This window comes from Neomonachus schauinslandi, chromosome 7, assembly GCF_002201575.2.
Source record: "Neomonachus schauinslandi chromosome 7, ASM220157v2, whole genome shotgun sequence".
NCBI classification, from domain to species: Eukaryota; Metazoa; Chordata; class Mammalia; order Carnivora; family Phocidae; genus Neomonachus; species Neomonachus schauinslandi.
In genome coordinates, this window is record NC_058409.1 from 150,670,167 (window position 1) to 150,682,360 (window position 12,194).

Sequence of the window (12,194 nt, forward strand, 5' to 3'; positions counted from 1 at the left end):
CCAGTTGGAAAATGCCTCTTTTATTATCCTTAGAATTTTTCTAAACATTGGCTCTTTCAGGGTCCTAGCATTCCTAACACTTCACAGTCCACCCTCTTGTTCATCTTAGGTCTTTGGCATATAGTAAACCCTCAACAAATGGATGACCAAGGAAGTTATGTGTCCATTCTTGACTGGCCAAAAGTTGGGTGATTCTTAAGTACTTTTGGAATAAATCAAGCCATCTTAGGAGTCTAAATTTTGGGGAAAACTTCTTAGAAAACACTCCTGACTCTATGGATACACAGCAAAGAAGGACCCAGATCCTTAAAAACTGCGGCTGTTCCTGTGCAGGCTCTGCTTTCCCTCTGCACAAAGGATGTGGCAAGTGGGCACATTCCCATAGAAGAGGCTAGAGAATATGTTCCCTCTGGCTCGCCCAAGGCTTCCGCAACTTACTTGACCTGGGAAGTGGCATCTGGGCACGCAGACAGCTTCCCTGGGGCAGCTCTTGCCTGGACCGGGATCTGGGTGGAGGGGTGCCCCTCAGGCCAAGTGATGGAGCCTCACTCAGTCACCATTGGACTCAAAGGGCAGAGAAGGGCCAGGGAAGCTATGAAATCCCAGCGATCTCAGCAAGTATTGCCTGTCTCGTCTCTTCCTCACATTGGGCAGTTTTCAGAAGATGAACAGGTGAGGTGGAGGCCAGGAGACCCACTGGGAGGCTGCTGACCACATGGTGTATGTATCCACACCAACATCTTTCCCTCTGAAGCCACTTTGATTCGTTGTTTGTGCCTGATTTTTTCATCAGGACCACCAGCGGCTTGCACTGTGACCTTTACATGCTAGAAAACTTCCCTGTCACTTTCCCTTTTATAGACTCTGGTGCAGAATTCTAGGAGACAGAGCCAACTGTGTCCAGGCCTCCTCTTCCTTTCCAACCAAGGTTCTTGTCAGAATTCAGTATGAAAGAGAATGACTTACCACTTTTTTTTTTATAAGTTTTTATTTTTTTAATTTTTTTTTTAAAGATTTTATTTATTTTTTAGAGAGTGAGCGAGAGAGAAACAGCATGAGAGGGGAGAGGGTCAGAGGGAGAAGCAGGCTCCCCGCTGAGCGGAGAGCCCGATGTGGGACTCGATCCCAGGACCCTGGGATCATGACCTGAGCCGAAGGCAGACGCTTAACCATCTGAGCCACCCAGGCGCCCCGACTTACCACTTTTTATTTAACTCAGGTGTCCTACTAAGTGGAGGTCAACTTATCATAGTGCTGTTTAATGTAAGATACTAGCAAATGTCTAGATTGGTGTTGGCCATCCGAACTGTCAACGATGGGATTGCTCTGCTGTCCAGTGTGGGAGCCACTCGCCACATGTAGCTACTGAGCACTTGAAATGGATCAAGGTGACTGGGGAATGTAATTTTTTGTGTCATTTTAGTGAACTTAAATAGCTATGTGGCTATGGCTAATGCTATGGACAGTTTAAGAATATTGTTCTCTTTTTTGCTTCTTTGGATCCGTATTAGAAATCATCCACATCTCTCAGGTCAGCATCCTAGTTTTTTACCTTGATGCACATTTAAAAAAAAATTTCTCTGGTGTGTCAATTCCCCTACATGTGGGTTCTCTTGAAACCTTAAATACACATTGTATAAAACATTTCCAGTATGAAATATTCTGTCCCACAGAAACTTGCATTTCCAGACCACCTACTCCCCAGTGGTTTTCTTGGTTTCAGAATGCTCATGAAAATGGTCTGCAGGTTGATTTTTGGTTGAGAAGTAGCAGACATAAGGAAGGCACTGCCCTCAGTTCTTTGAAACCAAACAGCCCTTCTGTTATCATGCTTCATAGACATGGCTTTGCCAGCTTTTCATTCATTGTCCCAACACTTAAATGATGCTTAAATGAAGTATTTATACTTCCACTTCTGCAAAATTCTTTGGCCATATTTTGTTTCATCTGCTGGTTGGGATGGAGGTCTGAGTTGTCAGTCGTCTTTCCACCTGTTATTTTTTCCTGAAAATCACCTCCTTCATGTTTGTTGAACCACATCATCCCCTGAACATATTACAAATACAGATTCTCAGGCCCAACCCCAGGACCTACTGAACCAGATGTCCTGGGTGGGGCCAGGAATTATTCAACAATCCTTCCAGGTGACTCTGATATACATGCAAGTCCCAGAACCACATTAGGGATGGCAAAAACGGGGTCTTTAAATTCTATCATTCCTTACTCATTTATCTGAAGGGATTCCTCTGTAAATACTTTCCCCAATCAACTAGGTTATCCTGAATGGCAATTTGTGGATAAAAGGCAGGATAACTGTTTCATTATTTTCCTTTCATTGTCCACTTTCATTGTCAGTAGTTAGTGCCCTAGTTATTTCCAAGAGTGATTAATTATGTTTTTGTTTGTTCAGTGTTGGCTGAGTTTTTAAACTACCATTATAAGTTAACATACCGTTTTTATTTATTTATTTTTTTTAAATTTTATTTATTTGACAGAGAGAGAGATAGTGAGAGCAGGAACACAAGCAGGGGGAGTGGGAGAGGGAGAAGCAGGCCTCCCGCCGAGCAGGGAGCCTGATGTGGGACTCAACCCCAGGACCCTGGGATCATGACCTGAGCCGAAGGCAGACGCTTAACGACTGAGCCACCTAGGCGCCCCAACATACTTTTTTTTTTTTTTTAAAGGTTTTATTTATTTATTTGAGAGAGAGAGAATGAGAGACAGAGAGCATGAGAGGGAGGAGGGTCAGAGGGAGAAGCAGACTCCCTGCCGAGCAGGGAGCCCGATGCGGGACTCGATCCCGGGACTCCAGGATCATGACCTGAGCCGAAGGCAGTCGCTTAACCAACTGAGCCACCCAGGCGCCCCAACATACTGTTTTTAATAGTCAATCCACGCCTATGGCGGGGGGGAGAGAGGAGTGTTAAGCAGACACCACAATCCAGGTGCTTAGGAAAATGTGTGTGTGTGTGTGTGATTGTTTAAAGAACAAAGACGACACCACAATCCAGGTGCTTAGAGCCCACTGCTATTGGGGCAGAGCTGGAAAATGTGTGCGTGTGTGTTTAAAGAACAAAGAAAAGGGGTGCCTGGGTGGCTCAGTCGGTTAAGTGTGGTTAAGCGTCTGCCTTGGGCTCAAGTCATGATCCCAGGGTCCTGGGATGGAGCTCCGCATCAGGCTCCCAGCTCAGCAGGGAGTCTGCTTCTCCCTCACCTTTTGCCTGCTGCTCCCACTGCTCGTTTTCTCTGTCAAATAAATGAATAAAATATTAAAAATAAAAAAAATAAAGAACAAAGAAGGGGTGCCTGGGTGGCTCAGTTGTTTGCATGTCTGCCTTGGCTCAGGTCACCATCTCAGGGTCCCTGGGTCGAGCCCCTGCTTGGCGGGGAGTCTGCTTCTCCCTCTCCCGCTCCTGATCTCTTTTTCTCAAATTAATAAAATCCTTTAAAAATACTAAATAATAATAATAATAAAAGAAGAAAAAAATGTACACTTTACATTTCTATTCCAAATTTAGTAGGTTATTTCTATTTCTTTCTCAGAAAACAATCTGTTTTAGCATTAACAGTCACTAGCTTTAACTAATTTAACACTACACAATTTCAAAGTATGAACACCAATATTCCTACTAACAGTAAGACTGCTGATGAAGCATAAGGTTTCTTAGTTGGTTCCATTTATCCTTGGAGTTCATGAAACTGTAGGGGCGCCTGGGTGGCTCAGTCGTTAGGCGTCTGCCTTCGGCTCAGGTCATGATCCCAGGGTCCTGGGATCGAGTCCCACATTGGGCTCCCTGCTCGGCGGGGAGCCTGCTTCTCCCTCTCCCACTCCCCCTGCTTGTGTTCCCTCTCTCGCTATGTCTCTGTCAAAAAATAAATTAAAAAAAAATTAAAAAAAAAAAAAAGTTCATGAAACTGTAAACTCAAAAGTTCTATGTTCCAATGCCACTTGAAATGACACTTTCCTCTTGGTGACAGTCATAGCTGGATTTGCAGTGGGGTTGCAGACACTCAATACTGTGTGGCTTGGAACTCCCCCAGCACTCACCAGACCTGTAGCTTCTTGCCCCAAGCACCTGCAACTCTGCCTGGGGTCTTTCTCTGGTGGTAGAAGTGTGGCAGGGAGCAGGGCCAGGAACCGACACTTGGATGCAGCCCTCAGGCCAGGAAACACACCCAACCCCTTGCTTGCGCAGCAGTGTGAATGAACCACAAATCATGATGCTAAGAGAAACCGAATAAAAAGAGTACATGCTGTATGGTTCCATTTATATGTAGTTTTGGAGCACGCAAGCTCATCTCTAACGACAGGAAGTAGATCAGTGGTTCCCTGTGCACTGTTGGGGATAAAGGGGGGGGGAAATTACAAAGGAGCAAGAAGAAACCTGGGCTGGTGAATATGTTTACTAACTTCTGCCAATCATAACTCAAAAGAACTGTTAAAAATGCTAACCCCCACCAAGGAAAGAAAGAAAAAGAAAAGAAAAACACTATACTAAGATAAAATTTCTCATTATATGACTGGCAAACATCCAAACACTTGCCATCATACTTTCTTTGCAAAACTGTGGGAAATAGGGACTCTCCTCCAACACAGAGAATTTGGGAACATCTAAAAAAATGACATGTGCATTTACCCTTGGACCCAGCAATTCTTTTTTTTAAAGATTTTATTTATTTATTTGACAGAGAGAGACACAGTGAGAGAGGGAACACAAGCAGGGGGAGCGGGAGAGGGGGGAGAAGCATGCTTCATGCTGAGCAGGGAGCCCGATGCGGGGCTCGATCCCAGGAACTGGAATCATGACCTGAGCCGAAGGCAGATGCCCAACGACTGAGCCACCCAGGCGCCCCTGGACCCAGCAATTCTTATTTATTTGGTTATTTGACAGAGAGAGACACAGTGAGAGAGGGAACACAAGCAGGGGGAGTGGGAGAGGGAGAAGCAGGCTTCCTGTGGAGCAGGGAACCCAATGCGAGGCTCGATCCCAGGACCCTGGGACCATGACCTGAGCCGAAGGCAGACGCTTAACGACTGAGCCACCCAGGCGCCCCGGACCCAGCAATTCCACTTCTAGGACTTCACCTCAAAGAAAACGACTTCACACACAAAGTTACTCATTGTGGCATCTGTAATACTGGAAGGAACACAAATGTCCACCACTGGAGGGTAAGGTACATTCATGCAACCAAAAGAAGGAAGACTCACTGATGATAAGGAATGACCTCCAGATATGTAGACAAGGTGTACACAATAATGCAAATACAGATTTGCTTTTTTTTTCTCTTAAAACACTCACTAGGAAGATAACTAAAGTGGTTGCTATGGGGGAGAGAGGGGAGAGGATAGTTCCGAATACAATGGACTCTGAAAATATGTAAATGTCTTTACATATTTACCAGACAATCCCTAAAACTGAGAAACAGTAAAATCAATGACCCTAACTGTCGTGGACTGGATTCTATGGAAGCCAGCCCTGAGACAAGCACTAAGTAGGAAAGGGACCCCGAGCAGCACTGAAAGCAAGCAGGGAAGGAAGAAACCCATTTACACCTCATTTGTTTTCTTTAATATCTGGCTATTTAAATACTTCAGGACACATGTTCACATATTAAACCATTTACTTACTGAGAACAAGAAGGAAATGTTTGTTTTCTTCATATGCTGTCAACACCAAAGTTCATTTTTACTTAATATATATGACAAAATTTCTGGATTTCGATGTTTTAGGTCAACGAACACGCCTCAAATCAAACACTATAAGCTCTTCAATGGACTTGGAAATAGAAGTTTGTAATTTACGTTTTATTTAAGAATCATGCCCAGTTTTACTATTTCACAAGAATGAAGCAAAGGATAAAGATAAGCTTCATTCACACTTCCTGGCTGTTGATTACTGGCAAGCTTCTGGCCACCGGGTAGATGATCTATTCAAATGGCACTCCTTATTCACTTGAGTACAGGATTTTAAAAAGATAATTATGATATGAACACACGCATGAACTATTATACATAATTACAAAAGCTGGTCAACTCTGGTCTCATCAGTAGGAGCGAATGGCTGGAGGGACTGTGGCACAGTCAGCCTCATTTAAAGTTTTGTCGATCACTGGTCTGTATTGCAATGAAACCTTAAAAAGAAGAATCGACAGTAAGTTAAGCAAAATTTGTAGAAAAACATACAAACAGCATTCTACTGTGTTTTGAAAAATTAGCTGTAAAAGTTATTTGCAGACTATTTCAGGAACTTAAAAACACAAGTACTCACTGGAGTATTTTTCAGTAACAAACTCAAAAATGATCTAAATGCATAACAAGGGACAAGCCATGTAAATTATGGTAAATCCATGTAATGAAATACAGCAGTTAAAATAACAATGTATTAAGTTCTTGATGCTTTACACAAATGCTCAAGAAGTGAAACCCTGCATACACTGTCATTCTTTAATTATGTTTAAAGTATATATTTACAGTTTTTTCTACTTGTATTTATATACATACACACAAGGAAAAGTGTATGCACATATATGCAAAACCTGAAGGAAATATTTCAGAATGATAATGAAGGCTATCTCTGACTGGTGAGCTTACAAACATTAATTTTCTTTATTTTTGTACTTTCTATACTTTCTAAAATGAGCACGTATTTCTTTTATAATTGTAAAAAGCCTTGAACATTACTAAAAATAGGACTGTACCGAGAGGAAAGTCTGATTTCTATACACTGTCAGAAAATAGACTTCATGCAAAGTTATGAAAGTTACTGCCTACCTCAAAGAGACACACTAGGCTCTCTGTATTAAGTGATGGCAAAGAGAGAACATTATTTCTGTAGACTCACATAAATGATTAAGACTATCCCTTACAAGCCTGAAAAGCTTAAGGGTAAACACTTTATGTCTTATTTCTGATTCTTAAAGCCCAGCAGAAATGCCAAATGGGTGAATTATGCTTTGGTGGATTAAGACTGTGAGCTTCTACTATAACCTAAGCGGGCTGTTCCTAGGACTCTGCCCACCTCACCCCCTCCTCTGCTTGCTCTGTATCCAGGCCGATGCTCCGGGCTGCACAGCATACCCTGGGGTTCCCTGAGGCTGCTTCCAGGTGGTCCGGCCAATGGGAAAAAAGGAGTGTTTCCCTGTCCCACCCCTACCCCCCGACCTCACTCTCAATAGGCTTCATAATCATCATTCCCTCCCCTGCCACCAAGGCTTGGACGCACACTCCTTGCCGGGTGCTAAAGCTGTGGAAGGCCAGCCCTTCTAAACTACTCGCCCATGCTGGATTCTGTTTCCAGGCAGAAGCCTGAGTGTCCTTTTCAGTGGTGTCTCAAATCTGTCAACAGTCAACTTAAATCCATGTTGCTTCTCCTAGTCCATCATATGCTCAACTCCAGAGCGTATGGGACAGCATATTTATCAGTGCATACGTGAGCAGAACACACTCCCCATATACCTTCCCAGTCTTGACATCCACATAGGAAAGGGTGTGCTTCCTCCAGTGCTCCTCAAATGGCTTCTTCTGCTGCCCCTGGATGGGCTTGGAGTAATCATACTCATCAATCCGCTCCTGAAGCCAGAGAAAATAAGTTTATTTCAGAAAATGCCATTAACTATTACACTTCAAATTTCTTATTTCTCTAACAGGGCAATATAACTGGAAAACATAGCAAACTCATTAAAATGATATACGAGAGACTAGTCTGATATGAATCCCCCTAGATCCCACTCAGTGAGGAGGTATCCACTGTCCCAAACAGACCTTGTTCACAGAGAGCTGGGACATTCGTGGTCCATTTTTCAAGCCATGTCCCTTCCCTTCTACAATTCCTAATGAAAAACCATTCTGTGTATATCTGACCTAAAAGAACACACAGTATGAAACACAGTGCAAGTAAGTCCCAAATGCAGGTGGAATGGAGAGATGAGACCCGTGATACATTTGCCAGCAGTCAGTCCTCCGAGTGCCCCTCCATCCTGGGGCTCACGGGCAGGCCGTTCCTTCACTCCAGAGCCTCCAAAGCACAGGTTCCGACAAGGGCAGGACCCAGTGAGGCCACAGAGCTAGGCAGTGGGTCTGCAGCTGCACTGTGAGCCCAGAGGTCCACTGCTACAACTACTGGGAGGGTGGCTGCAGAAATTAGCCTGATCTGTTACGCACTTAAAAGTTCATCAAAAACTTGTCTTTTTGCTCATATTCTGGGAGACTTCGAGTTCTTCTTTCAGCTTTTTTCATTTAAATGTTTCAATTTTAGCAATTATATTAAAATTTTGCTCAGAAAGTCTTAAAAAAGAAGCCAAATACTATTAAGGAGTATCCTACACATGGTAATGGGTAAGACGTACGAGAGCCACTTAAAGTAAAAACCAGGGGCACCTGGCTGGCTCAGTCAGTGGAGCATGGGGTTGTGAGTTTCAGCCCCATGTTGGGGGCAGAGATTACTTAAAAATAAAATTTAAAAATAACAACAAGCTGAGGGTTGACATAGGGAGGTGAGTTGGGGATGGGCCAGGTGGGTGATGGGTATTAAGGATGACACTTGTGATGAGCACTGGGTGTTGTATGTAAAGTGATGAATCACTGAATTCTACTCCAGAAACCAATACTGCACTGTATGCCAACTACCTAAAATTTAAATTAAAAAATAAATAAATAAATAAAAACACACAAGTGTAAAAAAAAAAAGATGCTTTCTATAAAAATAAATGAATAAATAAAAATAGAATACAAATGAAAAGATTCAAACTGTTTCTGCTGAGTGAGGCGAGCAGGGAGGTGGGCAGAGGCAGGCCTCTCACCTGGGATCAAGTGGGGCTGTAGCACTTTCCCTTATGTCTAAACATACTTAGGGGTGAGCTCTTGCGGGAGCAGCTTCCCCCTGCCTTCCTTCCCCCCTTCTCCCCTTCACACATCTGCTGTGACTGAATGAAAACTCGTTCACCTCAGCCACACAAACTGCCGACCAACCCACAACCTGGAGAAGTTTCTAGTCCTCAGCACAGGTGATGAAATGTGCTTAATAATCTAATCCAGCTCCAGTCGGTGAAAGGTAAATTAATAAAATCTCACAGTAAATCAGAAGCTAATCCTCTTGCTGTAGCCAATTTCCCCATTCGCCATGTCCAGCTGACTGGGCTCTGCTCCCAGCAACACCACGTGTTGCTGAACCAAAGCCTATCTGTCTGGAAGGTGGCTCAGGCCGGACTGATGCTCCATCCTGACCTTGTGTCTGCCCTCAAGTGCCCACTTCCTCAATGTTTTCCTTTCATATGCTGAGTGCTCTGTTCTGGAAAATCTGAACTGTACTCTGCATGAAAATCAGGTTACTTAGGGACGCCTGGGTGGCTCGGCTGGTTAAGCGTCTGCCTTCGGCTCAGGTCGGCTCAGGTCCTATCTCAGGGTTCTGGGATCAAGGCCCACGTCGGGCTCCCTGCTCAGCGGGGAGTCTGCTTCTCCCTCTGCCTCTGCCCCTCCCCCCACCCCGCCCTCCCGCCCCACTCGAGTTCATGCACGTGCTCTCTCTCTCTCAAAGACGAGGTCAGGTCTCAGTAACTGACTCATCATTTTAGCACCTTCTGGCAACAGTGCTCAGACTGCACACTAATCTTTGACCTCGTAACAGTCCGGAGTGTTCTGTCAGAGGTGCTGCCACTGGCGGCAGATGCCCATCTGAAGCAAGAAAAAGGTCATGCTGGTACTAACACAGCGATAGCAAAGTATGAAAGTTATCAGGGGGAAAAATATTTTTTTCAATTTCCTTTTGGGAGAATGGAGTGATGTACAGAAAGTGCAGGGTTAGGGGCTGAGCAATGCCAGTGGACAGAAAACATGATGTGCACATGGGATGTGTTGTCAAGACGCACCCTGTAATCTTCCCTGGCATGAGCACCACGAGACTCCTTCCGGGCCTCTGCTCCGTAAATGGTCTGAAGTGCACAGAGCATCAGGTTCTGCAGCTCCAAGGTCTCCACCAGGTCGGTGTTCCAGACCATTCCTGGGGACACACAAGGCACCCATGAGAAACAGGATCCAGTCAGATGGGTCCTCCAGGCTGTGACTGTGGGCTTGCCAGTTTTGACACAAACAGCAAGGATGGGGATCAGGCAGCACTAAGTGGCACAGACAGGGCTCTGAGGCACCCCAACTGTACACAGGGGCCCATGGAACTGCTTACCTCGGTCAAACGTCTTCAGATGTTTTAGGTCTCCATACAGCTGGCTGACTTTCTCACACCCTTCCTGTAACACACTTCCCACCCGGAACACTGCAGCATGATTTTGCATCGACTGTAACACAAAATATCATTTGTAAATCTTCAACTAGTATGAAGAAGCCATGCCTAAAACTGGTAAACCCTTTAGATTTTTTCTTACACATTTCACTTTTACTTTTGAAGATTTTGAAGTAATCTCTACACCCAATGTGGGGCTCAAACTCACAATCCTACTCCACCAACTGAGCCAGCCAGGTACCCCTGCATTTCACTTTTTATAAAGTATTTATATAAATCAAATTTAAAAACTACGAAATTCAGACTGAATCTATGACTCTGAATTCTACTTTGTTCTTTAAGTAAGCTCTATGCCCAAATGGGGCTTGAACACACAACCTTAAGATCAAAGTCGTGTGTTCTACTGACTGGGCCAGCCAGGTGCCCATTACTCTGAATTTTATTTTTTAAGATTTCATTTATTTATTTGAGAGAGAGAATGAGATAGAGAGAGCATGAGAGGGGGGAGGGTCAGAGGGAGAAGCAGGCTCCTCGCTGAGCAGGGAGCTCGATGCGGGACTCGATCCTGGGACTCCAGGATCATGACCTGAGCCGAAGGCAGTCGCTTAACCAACTGAGCCACCCAGGCGCCCCCATTACTCTGAATTTTAAAGTGAAGTTTGTTCATGGGCACTTTTAAGATCTACTCTCTTAGCAACTTTCAAATATGTAATGAAGTGTAATTAAGTATAATTACCACACTGCACATTACAAGCCCCAGGACTTACTTATTTTTAATTGGAAGCTTGTACCTTTTGTCTCCTTTCACCCACTCCCCATCTCTGGCAACCGTCAATCTGTCCTCTGTTATCTATGAGCTCAGTTTCTTGTTTTTTAAGATTCTACATATAAGTGGAATCATATTTGTCTTTGTCTTTGACTTATTTCACTGAGCATAATGCCCTCTAGGCCCACCCATGTTGTCACAAATGGAAGAGTTCATTCTTTTTTATGCCTCAGTGATAACATGTTTATACACATATAATATATACACCACATATAAAGTATATAGAACATATACACATATCTTCATTATCCATTCATCCAATAGACATCTAGGTTATTTTCATATCTTGGCTATGGTAAATAATACTGAAATAGACATGGGATACATTTATCTTTTGGAACTAGCGGTTTCATTTCCTTTGGATAAATACACAGAAGTGGAATTGCTGGATCATACAGTTCTATTTTTAATTTTGGGGGGGGAACCTTTATACTGTTTTCCACGGTGGCTGCACCAATTTGCATTCTCACCAACAGTCATGAGGGTTCCCCTTTCTCCGCAACCTTGCCAACATTTGTGTTTCTGGTCTTTCTGATACTAACCATTTCTGATGGGTGTCAAGGTGTGTTTCTGATTAGCATTTCCCTGATGAGTGGTGATGTTGAGCATCTTTTCACATGTCTGCCACCTGTTTGTTTTCTTTGGAAGAATGTTCAGATCCTCTGTCCATTTCTAGATTGTTTTTATGCTACGGAGTTGTAGGAGTTCTTTATATGTTTTGGGGTATTAGTCCCTTACCAGATGCATGACTTGCAAATATTTCCTCCTACTCTATAGGCTGCCTTTTCATTTTGTTGGGTTTCCTTTGCTCTGCAGAAGTTTTTTAAGTTTGTTGTGGTCCCAGCAGTTTTTTTTTTACTTTTGTTGCCTTTGCTCTTGATGTCAAATCCAAAAACTCACCGCCAAGACTGTTATTAAGGTGCTTACCGTCTGTGTTTTCTTCTGGTTTTATGGTTTCAGGTCTTATATTCAAGTCTTTAATCCATTTTGAGTCAGTTTTGTGTGTGGTGTAAGACAGCGATCTAGATTCATTCTTTCGCATGTGGCTGTTCAGTTTTTCCAGCACCATTAGAGACTGTTCTTTTCCCATTGTGTATTCTTGGCTCTTTTGTTGTAAATTAATTAGCCATATATAC

The 12,194-nt window shown here is 43.6% G+C and overlaps 1 protein-coding gene across 5 annotated transcripts in view; it reads right to left on the reverse strand.

Annotated features, from left to right (window-relative positions):
• Window positions 1–5,791: 5,791 nt before the first annotated feature.
• Window positions 5,792–12,194, reverse strand: part of SDHA (succinate dehydrogenase complex flavoprotein subunit A) — a 31,077-nt gene continuing 24,674 nt past the window's right edge. For 4 of the 5 annotated variants that reach the window (XM_021687089.1, XM_044916654.1, XM_021687090.1 and 1 more), the window contains 4 exons: window positions 10,176–10,287; window positions 9,865–9,995; window positions 7,457–7,570; window positions 5,792–6,132 (listed from right to left, as the gene is read on the reverse strand). In XM_021687089.1, coding sequence (XP_021542764.1) covers window positions 6,046–6,132; window positions 7,457–7,570; window positions 9,865–9,995; window positions 10,176–10,287 — 444 coding nt within the window. In that variant the 3' untranslated portion in view covers window positions 5,792–6,045. The remainder of the gene's footprint in view (window positions 6,133–7,456; window positions 7,571–9,864; window positions 9,996–10,175; window positions 10,288–12,194) is intronic. The other variant, XM_044916655.1, reaches the window with a different exon arrangement.